General features: G+C 45.6%; 1 protein-coding gene across 1 annotated transcript in view; it reads left to right on the forward strand.

The window, feature by feature from the left end:
- The first annotated feature begins 2,810 nt into the window (after positions 1-2,810).
- The window catches only part of LOC139381010 (galactosidase, beta 1-like), a 96,715-nt gene continuing 81,451 nt past the window's right edge, over positions 2,811-18,074 (forward strand). Inside the window, exons 1-3 of the mRNA XM_071124239.1 lie at positions 2,811-3,008; positions 12,151-12,320; positions 14,097-14,247. Coding sequence (XP_070980340.1) covers positions 2,946-3,008; positions 12,151-12,320; positions 14,097-14,247 — 384 coding nt within the window. The 5' untranslated portion in view covers positions 2,811-2,945. The remainder of the gene's footprint in view (positions 3,009-12,150; positions 12,321-14,096; positions 14,248-18,074) is intronic.

Consider the following 18,074-nt stretch of genomic DNA (forward strand, 5'->3'; position numbering starts at 1 on the left):
ACCTCCAACCAGGATTTCAGAAAAAAAACTGGGAATTTATGGAAGAAACCCAGAATTGTACAACCCTAAGTCTACAACACTCATGGGTTTATTATACAGATAGTAGTAGGCCTAATTGTGAAGGGAGACCTTCATGGTGTGCCTGCCATCTCCGTCCAGACTGGAGGAGTATGAGGAAGCGGATGTGTGAATGTTTCTGTTGATCTTTTATTATACTGGAAAGTGTCATTAATCATACCTCATCAATTTACAGTTATATGCTTTCATCACTACGCCCTGACCCGGTATTCTTCAGCAGTTGATTGGATGAGAGTAATTGATATAATTTTGTGGTATTATCATTTTGTTCCCTCAATCTCTGATCACAGGTGATGAGCTGTACCTGTAACTGAGGGGTGGAGCTTCAGGTCTTCTGGGTTTCACAGGTGATGAGCTGTACCTGTAACTGAGGGGTGGAGCTTCAGGTCTCCTGGGTTTCTGGGAGGAGCCCTCCTTATTGCCACCCGTTCTATGATTTCTTAGCTATTTCCAGCCTGAGGACCATGTAAGAACCTATATTAAATCTCCCTTTACTTTAGCCATGATACAATGTGGTTCTGAGATTCATGCAATACAGTCCAGGCAACGGTCTGCCTGTGGCACCAAATCTATCACTTGACTTATTATTTCATGAAAACTAGAGACCTCTATCTAAAAGCTGCAATATGTCACTTTTTTGGGTCGACCCTGCCCAAATTCACGTAGAAATGTGTGTTGTAGATCTGTCCTTCTCATTGAAAGCAAGTCTAAGAAGCGGTAGATATGTTCTGTGTTTGCTATTTCTATTGCTCCCCGTTCTTCATTTTTGGGTCTTTTGTACACCAGCTTCAAACTGTTGAAAATACAAAATGTGTGGTGATGTAAAATATATTTCACAGCGGTTTAGATGGTACGATGATTCTCTACACTATACTTGCTTGTTTTGTCACAAACTGACAATTAGGTCGAACGATTACAATTTTAGCAACCAGGAAATAGTGGTTTTCAACATGGTGCATCTTTAACTAATTCACATCTTTAAAACAGATATTTAAATACAATCAGGATGAAGCCTCGTATCTGGAACAAAAAAAAAAGTCAGGCCTTGTACATGTGTTTCCTCAAGCCCAAGGAAAGTCCTTTCATACAAGCGTCATTCCAAAAGCATACAAACCCAGAACAAAACAGCATGTTGACCTGGTGCCATAGTCTCTCCGGGCCATAATACTGTTCCCGAACAGCCTGCTTTGTTCACAGGCCATGTTAACCACAATAGTGATTGTTGCCTTTTACCCTGATTCTCATTTTACACAAGAGTCTGTCCTGTTAGCCGTGACTGCATCAGATGGGATGTGAGTTCGAGTCACTGTGTTAGAGTTAGGGAGAATAGGAGCAGCTACAATCTCTCAAACGTAGTAAAGTTAGGCCTGCTATAGAGGCATGCTATAGGCCTGCTATAGAGGCATGCTATAGGCCTGCAATAGAGGCATGCTATAGGTCTGCTATAGAGGCATGCTATAGGCCTGCTATAGAAGCATGCTATAGGCCTGCTATAGAGGCATGCTATAGGCCTGCTATAGAGGCATGCTATAGGCCTGCAATAGAGGCATGCTATAGGCCTGCTATAGAGGCATGCTATAGGCCTGCAATAGAGGCATGCTATAGGCCTGCTATAGAGGCCTGCTATAGAGGCATGCTATAGGTCTGCAATAGAGGCATGCTATAGGTCTGCTATAGAGGCATGCTATAGGTCTGCAATAGAGGCATGCTATAGGCCTGCTATAGAGGCATGCTATAGGCCTGCTATAGAGGCATGCTATAGGTCTGCAATAGAGGCATGCTATAGGTCTGCTATAGAGGCATGCTATAGGCCTGCTATAGAGGCATGCTATAGGCCTGCTATAGAGGCATGCTATAGGCCTGCAATAGAGGCATGCTATAGGCCTGCTATAGAGGCATGCTATAGGCCTGCTATAGAGGCATGCTATAGGTCTGCAATAGAGGCATGCTATAGGCCTGCTATAGAGGCATGCTATAGGTCTGCAATAGAGGCATGCTATAGGCCTGCTATAGAGGCATGCTATAGGCCTGCTATAGAGGCATGCTATAGGCCTGCTATAGAGGCATGCTATAGGCATGCTATAGGTCTGCAATAGAGGCATGCTATAGGTCTGCTATAGAGGCATGCTATAGGTCTGCAATAGAGGCATGCTATAGGCCTGCTATAGAGGCATGCTATAGGCCTGCTATAGAGGCATGCTATAGGTCTGCAATAGAGGCATGCTATAGGTCTGCTATAGAGGCATGCTATAGGCCTGCTATAGAGGCATGCTATAGGCCTGCTATAGAGGCATGCTATAGGCCTGCAATAGAGGCATGCTATAGGCCTGCTATAGAGGCATGCTATAGGCCTGCTATAGAGGCATGCTATAGGTCTGCAATAGAGGCATGCTATAGGTCTGCTATAGAGGCATGCTATAGGCCTGCTATAGAGGCATGCTATAGGTCTGCAATAGAGGCATGCTATAGGCCTGCTATAGAGCCTAACAATAGTGTATAACAATGTAGGGCATTATTTAGGTTACTGTTAAATCAATGTATGAAACATATCTGTGAAATGTAATTAATTATATACAATAAAAATGTAATCCTAATCCATCGGAATTTCAAGTAATGTGTTCATCGTCAGGTGAGTAGGCATGCTGGATTTATAACGTGGTAAAGTATGCCACCGGAGCAGGAAACAAGGCGGGGTTTAGGACCCAGCAGAGAGGCAAAGCAATGTGAACATCACATGATAGTGATTTTGGGAGCGCGGACGACTCATGATGCTTGTTTCTCTGGTGTAACGTTTCAAGTGATATAGAAAGTAGGCTAAACCAGGCAAATGGCAAGTTTATATTGTATTTAAATCCACACAGGAAACAATGGATACGAAGACTGTTTTCTCTCTAGTCTTCTTTGCCTTTTTAGCCGCGAATAGAACTGTGGTAAGTTTGATTCTGTATCTATTATTTCATATTAAATACTACTTCCTCTGTCTACCAGGTGATTTATACCAGCTGACTGGATCAGATCTGTCGCCACTCATATTTACCACTTGTCTATTTTCCTTGAGGGTATAATATAGTAATAATAATATATAATATATATAATAATATAGTAAATACATACATTATATTGACGTGATATTGTTATAATCAAGTATAAAGTTACATGGATAAAATCCGACCTTGGAAATGAAAATGCATCGCCCTCCATTCAGAAAATTATATTTGAACTAAACACTCGAACGCTTGAAAAAAAGAAAGTGACGCTCCACAAAACCCATAATAATAATAATAATAATTTAAACAAAGTGGATAACAGAGAAACTTCCTACCATTTACCATCACTTCGAGCCTTAAATATGCACTTTTAGAAGCTGTTCTTCGTCCTGTCAACATTACATGGCAATGCAGGTTTGTTGACAGCGCTCTGGGCCAGATGGTTGTGGGTTCACAGACCACCGTGGACAGGAGTAGGGCTGGAAACATCTCATTTATAGTAAAACCATGGTATGAATCGATCATCCTATTTGCAGGTCCAAGGAAGAAAATGGCCTTTTATAAACATTTCATGCAATTCTATGTTATTTTACATATTAGCAGAAGTGGTGGTTCTAGCTCGTAAGGCTCCCTGTGCGAATCCCCCCTTCAGCCGGGGGGCCAAAGACAAATGGAAAGATTTCAATAGATTACCCATCCCCCATCACTGTCAACCAAGAGTCAAGACTACATTACCCATCCCCCATCACTGTCAACCAAGAGTCAAGACTACATTACCCATCCCCCATCACTGTCAACCAAGAGTCAAGACTACATTACCCATCCCCCATCACTGTCAACCAAGAGTCAAGACTACATTACCCATCCCCCATCACTGTCAACCAAGAGTCAAGACTAAACCAATTCACCTTGGTGGTGTACAGACAGACTGGTTTTATATTATTATTAACCATTTCACACAAACCTGAAACTATATATTCACATTATTATGAATTCATTTTTATAAATGTTTATTTAACCAGGTAGGCTAGTTGAGAACAAGTTCTCATTTGCAACTGTGACCTGGCCAAGATAAAGCGTAGCAATTCGACACAAACAACAACACAGAGTTACACATGGAATAAACAATAACAGAATCAATAACACAATAGAAAAATCTATACACAGTGTGTGCAAATGGAGTAAGGAGGTAAGGCAATAAATAGGCCATAGTAGTGAAGTAATTACAATGTAGCAGATTAACACTGGAGGGATAGATGTGCAGACGATGATGAGCAAGTAGTGATACTGGTGTGCAAAAGAGCAAAAAAAGTAAATAAAAACAATAAGGGGATGAGGTAGTTGGATGGGCTGTTTACAGATGGGCTGTGTACAGCTGCAGCGATCGGTGAGCTGCTCTGACAGCTGGTGCTTAAAGTTAGTGAGGGAGATAAGTGTCCAGCTTCACTGATTTTTGCAATTCGTTCCAGTCATGGGCAGCAGAGAACTGGAAGGAAAGGCGGCCAAAGGAGGTGTTGGCTTTGGGGATGACCAGTAGCACCTGCTGGAGCACGTGCTACGTGTGGGTGCTGCTATGGTAACCAGTGAGCTGAGATAAGGCGGAGCTTTACAATGGTGGGTAGTATATGGTGCTTTGGTGACAAAACGAATGGCGCTGTGATAGACTGCATCCAATTTGCTGAGTAGAGTGTTGGAGGCTATTTTATAGATGACATCGCCGAAATTGAGGATCGGTAGGATAGTCAGTTTTACAAGGGTATGTTTGGCAGCATGAGTGAAGGAGTCTTTGTTGCGAGGTAGGAAGCCGATTCTAGATTTAATTTTGGATTGGAGATGCTTAATGTGAGTCTGGAAGGAGAGTTTACAGTCTAACCAGACACCCAGGTATTTGTAGTTGTCCACATATTCTATGTCAGAGCCGTCCAGAGTAGTGATGCTGGACGGGCGAGCAGGTGCGGGCAGTGATCGGTTGAAGAGCATGCATTTAGTTTTACTTGCGTTTAAGAGCAGTTGGAGGCCACGGAAGGAGTGTTGTATGGCATTGAGGCTCGTCTGGGGGAAAGGTGTTCATCATATTTCTCCAATACCAAATCTGTGTCTTCTTTGCAACTAAACTGTTCCTGTTTGCAAATGATTCAATATGAGACTTCATTTGGAATGTGATGGTACTTTCAAAAGGTAGACCTACCTTTCCACCCCAGACAGAGTAGGACCTACCTTTCCACCCCAGACAGAGTAGGACCTACCTTTCCACCCCAGACAGAGTAGACCTACCTTTCCACCCCAGACAGAGTAGACCTACCTTTCCACCCCAGACAGAGTAGACCTACCTTTCCACCCCAGACAGAGTAGGCCTACCTTTCCACCCCAGACAGAGTAGACCTACCTTTCCACCCCAGACAGAGTAGAACCTACCTTTCCACCCCAGACAGAGTAGACCTACCTTTCCACCCCAGACAGAGTAGACCTACCTTTCCACCCCAGACAGAGTAGGCCTACCTTTCCACACCAGACAGAGTAGGACCTACCTTTCCACCCCAGACAGAGTAGACCTACCTTTCCACCCCAGACAGAGTAGGCCTACCTTTCCACCCCAGACAGAGTAGACCTACCTTTCCACCCCAGACAGAGTAGACCTACCTTTCCACACCAGACAGAGTAGACCTACCTTTCCACCCCCGACAGAGTAGACCTACCTTTCCACACCAGACAGAGTAGCACTACCTTTCCACCCCAGACAGAGTAGACTAGATACACAATACTATACCCTCCCCTGGATACACAATACTAAACCCTCCCCTGGACTAGATAAACAATACTAAACCCTCCCCTAGATACACAATACTAAACCCTCCCCTGGACTAGATACACAATACTAAACCCTCCCCTGGACTAGATACACAATACTAAACCCTCCCCTGGACTAGATACACAATACTAAACCCTCCCCTGGACTAGATGCACAATACTAAACCCTCCCCTGGACTAGATACACAATACTAAACCCTCCCCTAGATACACAATACTAAACCCTCCCCTGGACTAGATACACAATACTAAACCCTCCCCTAGATACACAATACTAAACCCTCCCCTGGACTAGATACACAATACTAAACCCTCCCCTGGACTAGATACACAATACTAAACCCTCCCCTAGATACACAATACTAAACCCTCCCCTAGATACACAATACTAAACCCTCCCCTAGATACACAATACTAAACCCTCCCCTAGATACACAATACTAAACCCTCCCCTAGATACACAACATAGAAATGGCGCACATAGAACATATCTACCTCAGGCTTGCTTTCAAGGAGAATGATAGATCTATAACACATAGAACAGATCTACCTCAGGCTTGCTTTCAAGGAGAATGACAGATCTATAACACATAGAACAGCTCTACCTCAGACTTGCTTTCAAGGAGAATGACATATCTAGAAAGTGCATTTCTACGTGAAGTTGGCCGGTTCCCCCAAAAGTGACATATTGCAGCTCTAACTACTGGCTACTCTTCTTCCGTGGTTTAACCCAATGAGAGAAAGTCACAAGTGTTTCCCTAAAAGCTGAATGAGCATTCTATTGTACATCAAGTGAATAGCTTAATCAAGCAAAGTTAATGTTTTGTCTCCTTGGCGATAGGAGGTTGTAGCTCAGCCTCTGAATGTAAAAAAAACAAATGAACCAATGATATCCCTATATGGTTCAGTCACGTCTTTCACAGGTATGGGTACTAAATACTAAACCCTCCCCTGGACTAGATACACAATACCAAACCCTCCCCTAGACTAGATACACAATACTAAACCCTCCCCTAGACTAGATACACAATACTAAACCCTCCCCTAGACTAGATACACAATACTAAACCCTCCCCTAGATACACAATACTAAACCCTCCCCTAGATACACAATACTAAACCCTCCCCTAGATACACAATACTAAACCCTCCCCTAGATACACAATACTAAACCCTCCCCTAGATACACAATACTAAACCCTCCCCTAGATACACAATACTAAACCCTCCCCTAGATACACAATACTAAACCCTCCCCTAGATACACAATACTAAACCCTCCCCTAGATACACAATACTAAACCCTCCCCTAGATACACAATACTAAACCCTCCCCTAGATACACAATACTAAACCCTCCCCTAGATACACAATACTAAACCCTCCCCTAGATACACAATACTAAACCCTCCCCTAGATACACAATACTAAACCCTCCCCTAGATACACAATACTAAACACTCCCCTAGATACACAATACTAAACCCTCCCCTAGATACACAATACTAAACACTCCCCTAGATACACAATACTAAACGCTCCCCTAGATACACAATACTAAACCCTCCCCTAGATACACAATACTAAACCCTCCCCTAGATACACAATACTAAACCCTCCCCTGGATACACAATACTAAACCCTCCCCTGGATACACAATACTAAACCCTCCCCTGGACTAGATACACGATACTAAACCCTCCCCTAGATACACAATACTAAACCCTCCCCTAGATGCACAATGCTAAACCCTCCCCTAGATACACAATACTAAACCATCCCCTGGACTAGATACACAATACTAAACCCTCCCCTAGATGCACAATGCTAAACCCTCCCCTAGATACACAATACTAAACCATCCCCTGGACTAGATACACAATACTAAACCCTCCCCTAGATACACAATACTAAACCCTCCCCTAGATACACAATACTAAACCATCCCCTGGACTAGATACACAATACTAAACCCTCCCCTGGACTAGATACACAATACTAAACCCTCCCCTGGACTAGATACACAATACTAAACCCTCCCCTTGACTAGATACACAATACTAAACCCTCCCCTGGACTAGATACACAATACTAAACCCTCCCCTGGACTAGATACACAATACTAAACCCTCCCCCAGATACACAATACTAAACCCTCCCCTAGATACACAATACTAAACCCTCCCCTAGATGCACAATACTAAACCCTCCCCTAGACTAGATACACAATACTAAACCCTCCCCTAGATACACAATACTAAACCCTCCCCTGGACTAGATACACAATACTAAACCCTCCCCTAGACTAGATACACAATACTAAACCCTCCCCCAGATACACAATACTAAACCCTCCCCTAGATACACAATACTAAACCCTCCCCCAGATACACAATACTAAACCCTCCCCTAGATACACAATACTAAACCCTCCCCTAGATGCACAATACTAAACCCTCCCCTAGACTAGATACACAATACTAAACCCTCCCCTAGATACACAATACTAAACCCTCCCCTGGACTAGATACACAATACTAAACCCTCCCCTAGACTAGATACACAATACTAAACCCTCCCCTAGATACACAATACTAAACCCTCCCCTAGATACACAATACTAAACCCTCCCCTAGATACACAATACTAAACCCTCCCCTAGATACACAATACTAAACCCTCCCCTAGATACACAATACTAAACCCTCCCCTAGATACACAATACTAAACCCTCCCCTAGATACACAATACTAAACACTCCCCTAGATACACAATACTAAACCCTCCCCTAGATACACAATACTAAACACTCCCCTAGATACACAATACTAAACGCTCCCCTAGATACACAATACTAAACCCTCCCCTAGATACACAATACTAAACCCTCCCCTAGATACACAATACTAAACCCTCCCCTAGATACACAATACTAAACCCTCCCCTGGATACACAATACTAAACCCTCCCCTGGACTAGATACACGATACTAAACCCTCCCCTAGATACACAATACTAAACCCTCCCCTAGATGCACAATGCTAAACCCTCCCCTAGATACACAATACTAAACCATCCCCTGGACTAGATACACAATACTAAACCCTCCCCTAGATGCACAATGCTAAACCCTCCCCTAGATACACAATACTAAACCATCCCCTGGACTAGATACACAATACTAAACCCTCCCCTAGATACACAATACTAAACCCTCCCCTAGATACACAATACTAAACCATCCCCTGGACTAGATACACAATACTAAACCCTCCCCTGGACTAGATACACAATACTAAACCCTCCCCTGGACTAGATACACAATACTAAACCCTCCCCTTGACTAGATACACAATACTAAACCCTCCCCTGGACTAGATACACAATACTAAACCCTCCCCTGGACTAGATACACAATACTAAACCCTCCCCCAGATACACAATACTAAACCCTCCCCTAGATACACAATACTAAACCCTCCCCTAGATGCACAATACTAAACCCTCCCCTAGACTAGATACACAATACTAAACCCTCCCCTAGATACACAATACTAAACCCTCCCCTGGACTAGATACACAATACTAAACCCTCCCCTAGACTAGATACACAATACTAAACCCTCCCCCAGATACACAATACTAAACCCTCCCCTAGATACACAATACTAAACCATCCCCTGGACTAGATACACAATACTAAACCCTCCCCTGGACTAGATACACAATACTAAACCCTCCCCTGGACTAGATACACAATACTATACCCTCCCCTAGACTAGATACACAATACTAAACCCTCCCCTAGACTAGATACACAATACTAAACCCTCCTATAGATACACAATACTAAACCCTCCCCTAGATACACAATACTAAACCCTCCCCTAGATACACAATACTAAACCCTCCCCTAGATACACAATACTAAACCCTCCCCTAGATACACAATACTAAACCCTCCCCTAGATACACAATACTAAACCCTCCCCTAGATACACAATACTAAACCCTCCCCTAGATACACAATACTAAACCCTCCCCTGGATACACAATACTAAACCCTCCCCTGGATACACAATACTAAACCCTCCCCTGGATACACAATACTAAACCCTCCCCTAGATACACAATACTAAACCCTCCCCTAGATACACAATACTAAACCTTCCCCTAGATACACAATACTAAACCCTCCCCTAGATACACAATACTAAACCCTCCCCTAGACTAGATACACAATACTAAACCCTCCCCCAGATACACAATACTAAACCCTCCCCTAGATACACAATACTAAACCATCCCCTGGACTAGATACACAATACTAAACCCTCCCCTGGACTAGATACACAATACTAAACCCTCCCCTGGACTAGATACACAATACTATACCCTCCCCTAGACTAGATACACAATACTAAACCCTCCCCTAGACTAGATACACAATACTAAACCCTCCTATAGATACACAATACTAAACCCTCCCCTAGATACACAATACTAAACCCTCCCCTAGATACACAATACTAAACCCTCCCCTAGATACACAATACTAAACCCTCCCCTAGATACACAATACTAAACCCTCCCCTAGATACACAATACTAAACCCTCCCCTAGATACACAATACTAAACCCTCCCCTAGATACACAATACTAAACCCTCCCCTGGATACACAATACTAAACCCTCCCCTGGATACACAATACTAAACCCTCCCCTGGATACACAATACTAAACCCTCCCCTAGATACACAATACTAAACCCTCCCCTAGATACACAATACTAAACCTTCCCCTAGATACACAATACTAAACCCTCCCCTAGATACACAATACTAAACCCTCCCCTAGACTAGATACACAATACTAAACCCTCCCCTAGACTAGATACACAATACTAAACCCTCCCCTAGATACACAATATTAAACCCTCCCCTAGATACACAATACTAAACCCTCCCCTAGATACACAATACTAAACCCTCCCCTGGACTAGATACACAATACTAAACCCTCCCTTTGACTGAAATTGAAAAGCCAGACACCCCCGTTTGCCTCCAGGTACCATTCCATCTTTTACTGTGGTTTTGTGATACATGCAGTTCTCAGGTCTTGATTAGCCTGGACGGACACTAGTGGGCACTATGGATCTCCACTATCGTCTGGCCTTGATGTCCCCCTGCATAAAACATTCTCCATTCAGGCTGCAAAGGCTTCAATTTCCTCCTTAACTCGATTTAATGATGGAAAAGGAGGGGGAAAAGAACCAGGGAAAATATGCAACACCATTTTCAACCACCATGTTAGAGTGGCTCATGACTAGGAATGTTACTTCCTGATGTTGTGCCCAGGGGTACACAACAGACTGCTGCAAGCTGATTGGCTAAGCCCAATACGCAACATCCCGGACTAGCATTCCTAGGCATTAGCAACTCTAACATGTTGGTGGAAAATGGAGCTGAGTTTGACCAATATGCCTTTAAGAAAGTCAAACCTTTGGGAAAAAAAGAAGGAAAAAAAGTTACGAGGTCCAAAAGGCAAAGTAGGAACTACCTGGCTACCCAGGCTTTGATAGGAACATATTACTGTCATGACAAATCCATAACAACAGTAGTCATGCAGGCCAAACAGGCTTTGATAGGAACATATTACTGTCATGACAAATCCATAACAACAGTAGGCATGCAGGCCGAACAGGCTTTGATAGGAACATATTACTGTCATGACAAACCCATAACAACAGTAGTCATGCAGGCCGAACAGGCTTTGATAGGAACATATTACTGTCATGACAAATCCATAACAACAGTAGGCATGCAGGCCAAACAGGCTTTGATAGGAACATATTACTGTCATGACAAATCCATAACAACAGTAGTCATGCAGGCCGAACAGGCTTTGATAGGAACATATTACTGTCATGACAAATCCATAACAACAGTAGGCATGCAGGCCGAACAGGCTTTGATAGGAACATATTACTGTCATGACAAACCCATAACAACAGTAGTCATGCAGGCCGAACAGGCTTTGATAGGAACATATTACTGTCATGACAAACCCATAACAACAGTAGTCATGCAGGCCGAACAGCTGTCTGACAGAGGTCCTGGCTTTCTCACAGCTCTCCATATATTATTACTGATATCAAATATACCTTGAAATGATCTATGCCAGAGCCAGTTCTAGACCTTGATAAGAGCATAGTGTTCATACACTATAAGCTTACTGTATATCACGGTATGACTCCTGTCTGTTTTTTTTCTTACAGGTTTCCGGGGCCCCTTCCTTCGCCATAGACTACAAGAACAACTGCTTCCAGAAAGATGGGAAGCCTTTCCAGTATGTCTCCGGCAGTATCCACTACTCCCGCATCCCTCACTACTACTGGAAAGACAGACTGCTCAAGATGTACATGGCAGGACTCAACGCTGTACAGATGTAAGTTAGACAGGAGACATAATGGGTCAGAGCGAGATTATTATAATATAATTAAATGTATCTCCTGAAGATTTCCCAATACAACAGCAGTAGGGTTGTACCTGTATCCATGATTCTCATGGTCTGAGAGTCCTTTAGGTGCCTTTTGGCAAACTCCAAGCGGGCTGTCATGTGCCTTTTACTGAGGAGTGGCTTCCGTCTGGCCACTCTACCATAAAGACCTGATTGGTGGAGTGCTGCAGAGATGATTGTCCTTCTGGAAGGTTCTCCCATCTCCACAGAGGAACTCTGGAGCTCTGTCAGAGTGACCATCAGGTTCTTGTTCACCTCCCTGACCAAGGCCCTTCTCCCCCGATTGTTCAGTTTGGCCCGGCGACCAGCTCTAGGAAGAGTGTTGGAGGTTCCAAACTTCTTCCATTTAAGAATGATGGAGGCCACTGTGTTCTTGTGGACCTTCAATGCTGCAGAATTGTTTTGGTCCCCATTCCCCAGATTTGTGTCTTGACACAATCCTGTCTCAGAGCTCTACTGACAATTCCTTCGACCTCATGGCTTGGTTTTTGCTCTGATATGCACTGTCAACTGTGGGACCTTATATAGACAGGTGTGTGTCTTTCCAAATCATATCCAATCATTTAAATTCACCACAGGATGCACTTAAGCTCAATTTCGAGTCTCATAACAAAGGGTCTGAATACTTATGTAAATAAGGTATTTCTGTTTTTTATTAATTAGCTTGACGAGGAAAAAAGCTGTAACGTAAAAAATGTGGTGTGGCCTGAATCCTTTCAGAATGCACCGTATGTCACCAGTACTCTTCTCCTTCCTGTCAGTAGTCACCAGTACTCTTCTCCTTCCTGTCAGTAGTCACCAGTACTCTTCTCCTTCCTGTCAGTTATGTCACCAGTACTCTTCTCCTTCCTGTCAGTTATGTCACCAGTACTCTTCTCCTTCCTGTCAGTTATGTCACCAGTACTCTTCTCCTTCCTGTCAGTTATGTCACCAGTACTCTTCTCCTTCCTGTCAGTTATGTCACCAGTACGCTTCTCCTTCCTGTCAGTTAGGTCACCAGTACTCTTCTCCTTCCTGTCAGTTATGTCACCAGTACTCTTCTCCTTCCTGTCAGTTATGCCACCAGTACTCTTCTCCTTCCTGTCAGTTAGGTCACCAGTACTCTTCTCCTTCCTGTCAGTAGTCACCAGTACTCTTCTCCTTCCTGTCAGTTATGTCACCAGTACTCTTCTCCTTCCTGTCAGTTATGTCACCAGTACTCTTCTCCTTCCTGTCAGTTATGTCACCAGTACTCTTCTCCTTCCTGTCAGTTATGTCACCAGTACTCTTCTCCTTCCTGTCAGTTAGGTCACCAGTACTCTTCTCCTTCCTGTCAGTTATGTCACCAGTACTCTTCTCCTTCCTGTCAGTTGTCACCAGTACTCTTCTCCTTCCTCTCAGTTATGTCACCAGTACTCTTCTCCTTCTTGTCAGTTATGCCACCAGTACGCTTCTCCTTCCTATCAGTTATGTCACCAGTACTCTTCTCCTTCCTGTCAGTTGTCACCAGTACTCTTCTCCTTCCTGTCAGTTATGTCACCAGTACTCTTCTCCTTCCTGTCAGTTATGTCACCAGTACTCTTCTCCTTCCTGTCAGTTGTCACCAGTACTCTTCTCCTTCCTCTCAGTTATGTCACCAGTACTCTTCTCCTTCTTGTCAGTTATGCCACCAGTACGCTTCTCCTTCCTGTCAGTTGTCACCAGTACTCTTCTCCTTCTTGTCAGTTATGTTCCCTGGAACTTCCATGAGGAAAAGCGGGGTGTTTACAACTTCACTGGGGATCGAGACCTGGAGAACTTCCTGGATCTGGCCAATCAGACTGGCCTCCTGGTGATCCTCCGCCCCGGACCCTATATCTGTGCAGAGTGGGAGATGGTAAGCACTACAGTACATCGAGGTATCTTCCTGTCAGAAGAGGCTGGTGAGTGGAAGACAGATTCATAGTAATGAATGGACTCAAAGTGCTGAATTCATTCAGTTCCAGTCATTACTATGAGCTTAAGTGCTGAATTAATTCCGTTCCAGTCATTACTATGAGCCTAAGTGCTGAATTCAATCCGTTCCAGTCATTACTATGAGTCCGTCCTCCGATTTTTAAAGGGCCACCATTGCACTTTACATTTGGTCATAAAAGGAGACGCTCCTCTCCAGAGACAGTCAGAACCCCACTGCTTCCTTCACTATTGAGCTTTGTTTCCTTGACCTGCACTTTGTTATAAGACTTTCTCTGGTCAAAGTCAGGCCTTTCAGTAACACATTGGAAACTCACTACATCACATGGTGTGAGGCTGTAGTCTACTGGAAGTCCTATTCTCACCTGGGGGACTGTAGAGAGAGGGATGGAAGTCCTATTCTCACCTGGGGAACCGTAGAGAGAGGGATGGAAGTCCTATTCTCACCTGGGGGACTGTAGAGAGAGAGGGATGGAAGTCCTATTCTCACCTGGGGGACTGTAGAGAGAGAGAGGGATGGAAGTCCTATTCTCACCTGGGGGACTGTAGAGAGAGAGGGAGGGATGGAAGTCCTATTCTCACCTGGGGGACTGTAGAGAGAGAGAGAGGGATGGAAGTCCTATTCTCACCTGGGGGACTGTAGAGAGAGAGAGAGATGGAAGTCCTATTCTCACCTGGGGGACCGTAGAGAGAGAGAGGGAGGGAAGTCCTATTCTCACCTGGGGGACTGTAGAGAGAGAGAGGGATGGAAGTCCTGTTCTCACCTGGGGGACTGTAGAGAGAGAGGGAGGGATGGAAGTCCTATTCTCACCTGGGGGACTGTAGAGAGAGGGAGGGATGGAAGTCCTATTCTCACCTGGGGGACTGTAGAGAGATAGAGGGATGGAAGTCCTATTCTCACCTGGGGGACTGTAGAGAGAGAGAGGGATGGAAGTCCTATTCTCACCTGGGGGACTGTAGAGAGAGAGAGGGATGGAAGTCCTATTCTCACCTGGGGGACTGTAGAGAGAGGGAGGGATGGAAGTCCTATTCTCACCTGGGGGACTGTAGAGAGAGAGAGGGATGGAAGTCCTATTCTCACCTGGGGGACCGTAGAGAGAGAGAGGGATGGAAGTCCTATTCTCACCTGGGGGACTGTAGAGAGAGAGAGGGATGGTTGTCCTATTCTCACCTGGGGGACTGTAGAGAGAGGGATGGAAGTCCTATTCTCACCTGGGGGACTGTAGAGAGGGATGGAAGTCCTATTCTCACCTGGGGGACTGTAGAGGGAGGGATGGAAGTCCTATTCTCACCTGGGGGACTGTAGAGAGAGGGATGGAAGTCCTATTCTCACCTGGGGGACTGTAGAGAGAGAGAGGGAGGGAAGTCCTATTCTCAGCTGGGGGACTGTAGAGAGAGAGGGAGGGATGGAAGTCCTATTCTCACCTGGGGGACTGTAGAGAGAGAGGGAGGGATGGAAGTCCTATTCTCACCTGGGGGACTGTAGAGAGAGGGATGGAAGTCCTATTCTCACCTGGGGGACTGTAGAGAGAGAGGGAGGGATGGAAGTCCTATTCTCACCTGGGGGACTGTAGAGAGAGAGAGGGATGGAAGTCCTATTCTCACCTGGGGGACTGTAGAGAGAGGGATGGAAGTCCTATTCTCACCTGGGGGACTGTAGAGAGAGAGGGAGGGATGGAAGTCCTATTCTCACCTGGGGGACTGTAGAGAGAGGGAGGGATGGAAGTCCTATTCTCACCTGGGGGACTGTAGAGAGAGGGATGGAAGTCCTATTCTCACCTGGGGGACTGTAGAGAGAGAGAGGGATGGAAGTCCTATTCTCACCTGGGGGACTGTAGAGAGAGAGAGGGATGGAAGTCCTATTCTCACCTGGGGGACTGTAGAGAGAGAGAGGGATGGAAGTCCTATTCTCACCTGGGGGACTGTAGAGAGAGGGAGGGATGGAAGTCCTATTCTCACCTGGGGGACTGTAGAGAGAGGGGGATGGAAGTCCTATTCTCACCTGGGGGACTGTAGAGAGAGAGAGGGATGGTTGTCCTATTCTCACCTGGGGGACTGTAGAGAGAGAGAGGGATGATTGTCCTATTCTCACCTGGGGGACTGTAGAGAGAGAGGGAGGGATGGAAGTCCTATTCTCACCTGGGGGACTGTAGAGAGAGGGAGGGATGGAAGTCCTATTCTCACCTGGGGGACTGTAGAGAGAGAGAGGGATGGAAGTCCTATTCTCACCTGGGGGACTGTAGAGAGGGATGGAAGTCCTATTCTCACCTGGGGGACTGTAGAGAGAGAGAGGGATGGAAGTCCTATTCTCACCTGGGGGACTGTAGAGAGGGATGGAAGTCCTATTCTCACCTGGGGGACTGTAGAGAGAGAGAGGGATGGAAGTCCTATTCTCACCTGGGGGACTGTAGAGAGGGATGGAAGTCCTATTCTCATCTGGGGGACTGTAGAGAGAGGGATGGAAGTCCTATTCTCACCTGGGGGACTGTAGAGAGAGAGAGAGATGGAAGTCCTATTCTCACCTTGGGGACTGTAGAGAGAGGGATGGAAGTCCTATTCTCACCTGGGGGACTGTAGAGAGAGAGGGATGGAAGTCCTATTCTCACCTGGGGGACCGTAGAGAGAGAGAGGGATGGAAGTCCTATTCTCACCTGGGGGACTGTAGAGACAGGGATGGAAGTCCTATTCTCACCTGGGGGACTGTAGAGAGAGGGATGGAAGTCCTATTCTCACCTGGGGGACTGTAGAGGGAGGGATGGAAGTCCTATTCTCACCTGGGGGACCGTAGAGAGAGGGATGGAAGTCCTATTCTCACCTGGGGGACTGTAGAGAGAGGGATGGAAGTCCTATTCTCACCTGGGGGACTGAGAGAGAGGGATGGAAGTCCTATTCTCACCTGGGGGACTGTAGAGGGAGGAAGTCCTATTCTCAGGGATGGAAGTCCTATTCTCACCTGGGGGACCGTCACCTGGGGGACTGAGAGAGAGGGATGGAAGTCCTATTCTCACCTGGGGGACTGTAGAGAGAGAGAGGGATGGAAGTCCTATTCTCACCTGGGGGACTGTAGAGAGGGATGGAAGTCCTATTCTCACCTGGGGGACTGTAGAGAGAGAGGGATGGAAGTCCTATTCTCACCTGGGGGACTGTAGAGAGAGGGATGGAAGTCCTATTCTCACCTGGGGGACTGTAGAGAGAGGGATGGAAGTCCTATTCTCACCTGGGGGACTGTAGAGAGGGATGGAAGTCCTATTCTCACCTGGGGGACTGTAGAGAGAGGGATGGAAGTCCTATTCTCACCTGGGGGACTGTAGAGAGGGATGGAAGTCCTATTCTCACCTGGGGGACTGTAGAGAGAGGGTGGAAGTCCTATTCTCACCTGGGGGACTGAGAGAGGGATGGAAGTCCTATTCTCACCTGGGGGACTGTAGAGAGAGAGAGGGATGGAAGTCCTATTCTCACCTGGGGGACTGTAGAGAGGGATGGAAGTCCTATTCTCACCTGGGGGACTGTAGAGAGAGAGAGGGAAGTCCTATTCTCACCTGGGGGACCGTAGAGAAAGAGAGGGATGGAAGTCCTATTCTCACCTGGGGGACTGTAGAGAGGGATGGAAGTCCTATTCTCACCTGGGGGACTGTAGAGAGAGGGATGGAAGTCCTATTCTCACCTGGGGGACTGTAGAGAGAGGGATGGAAGTCCTATTCTCACCTGGGGGACTGTAGAGGGAGGGATGGAAGTCCTATTCTCACCTGG

The sequence above is a fragment of the Oncorhynchus clarkii genome, chromosome 22 (assembly GCF_045791955.1).
Source record: "Oncorhynchus clarkii lewisi isolate Uvic-CL-2024 chromosome 22, UVic_Ocla_1.0, whole genome shotgun sequence".
Lineage (NCBI taxonomy): Eukaryota > Metazoa > Chordata > Actinopteri > Salmoniformes > Salmonidae > Oncorhynchus > Oncorhynchus clarkii.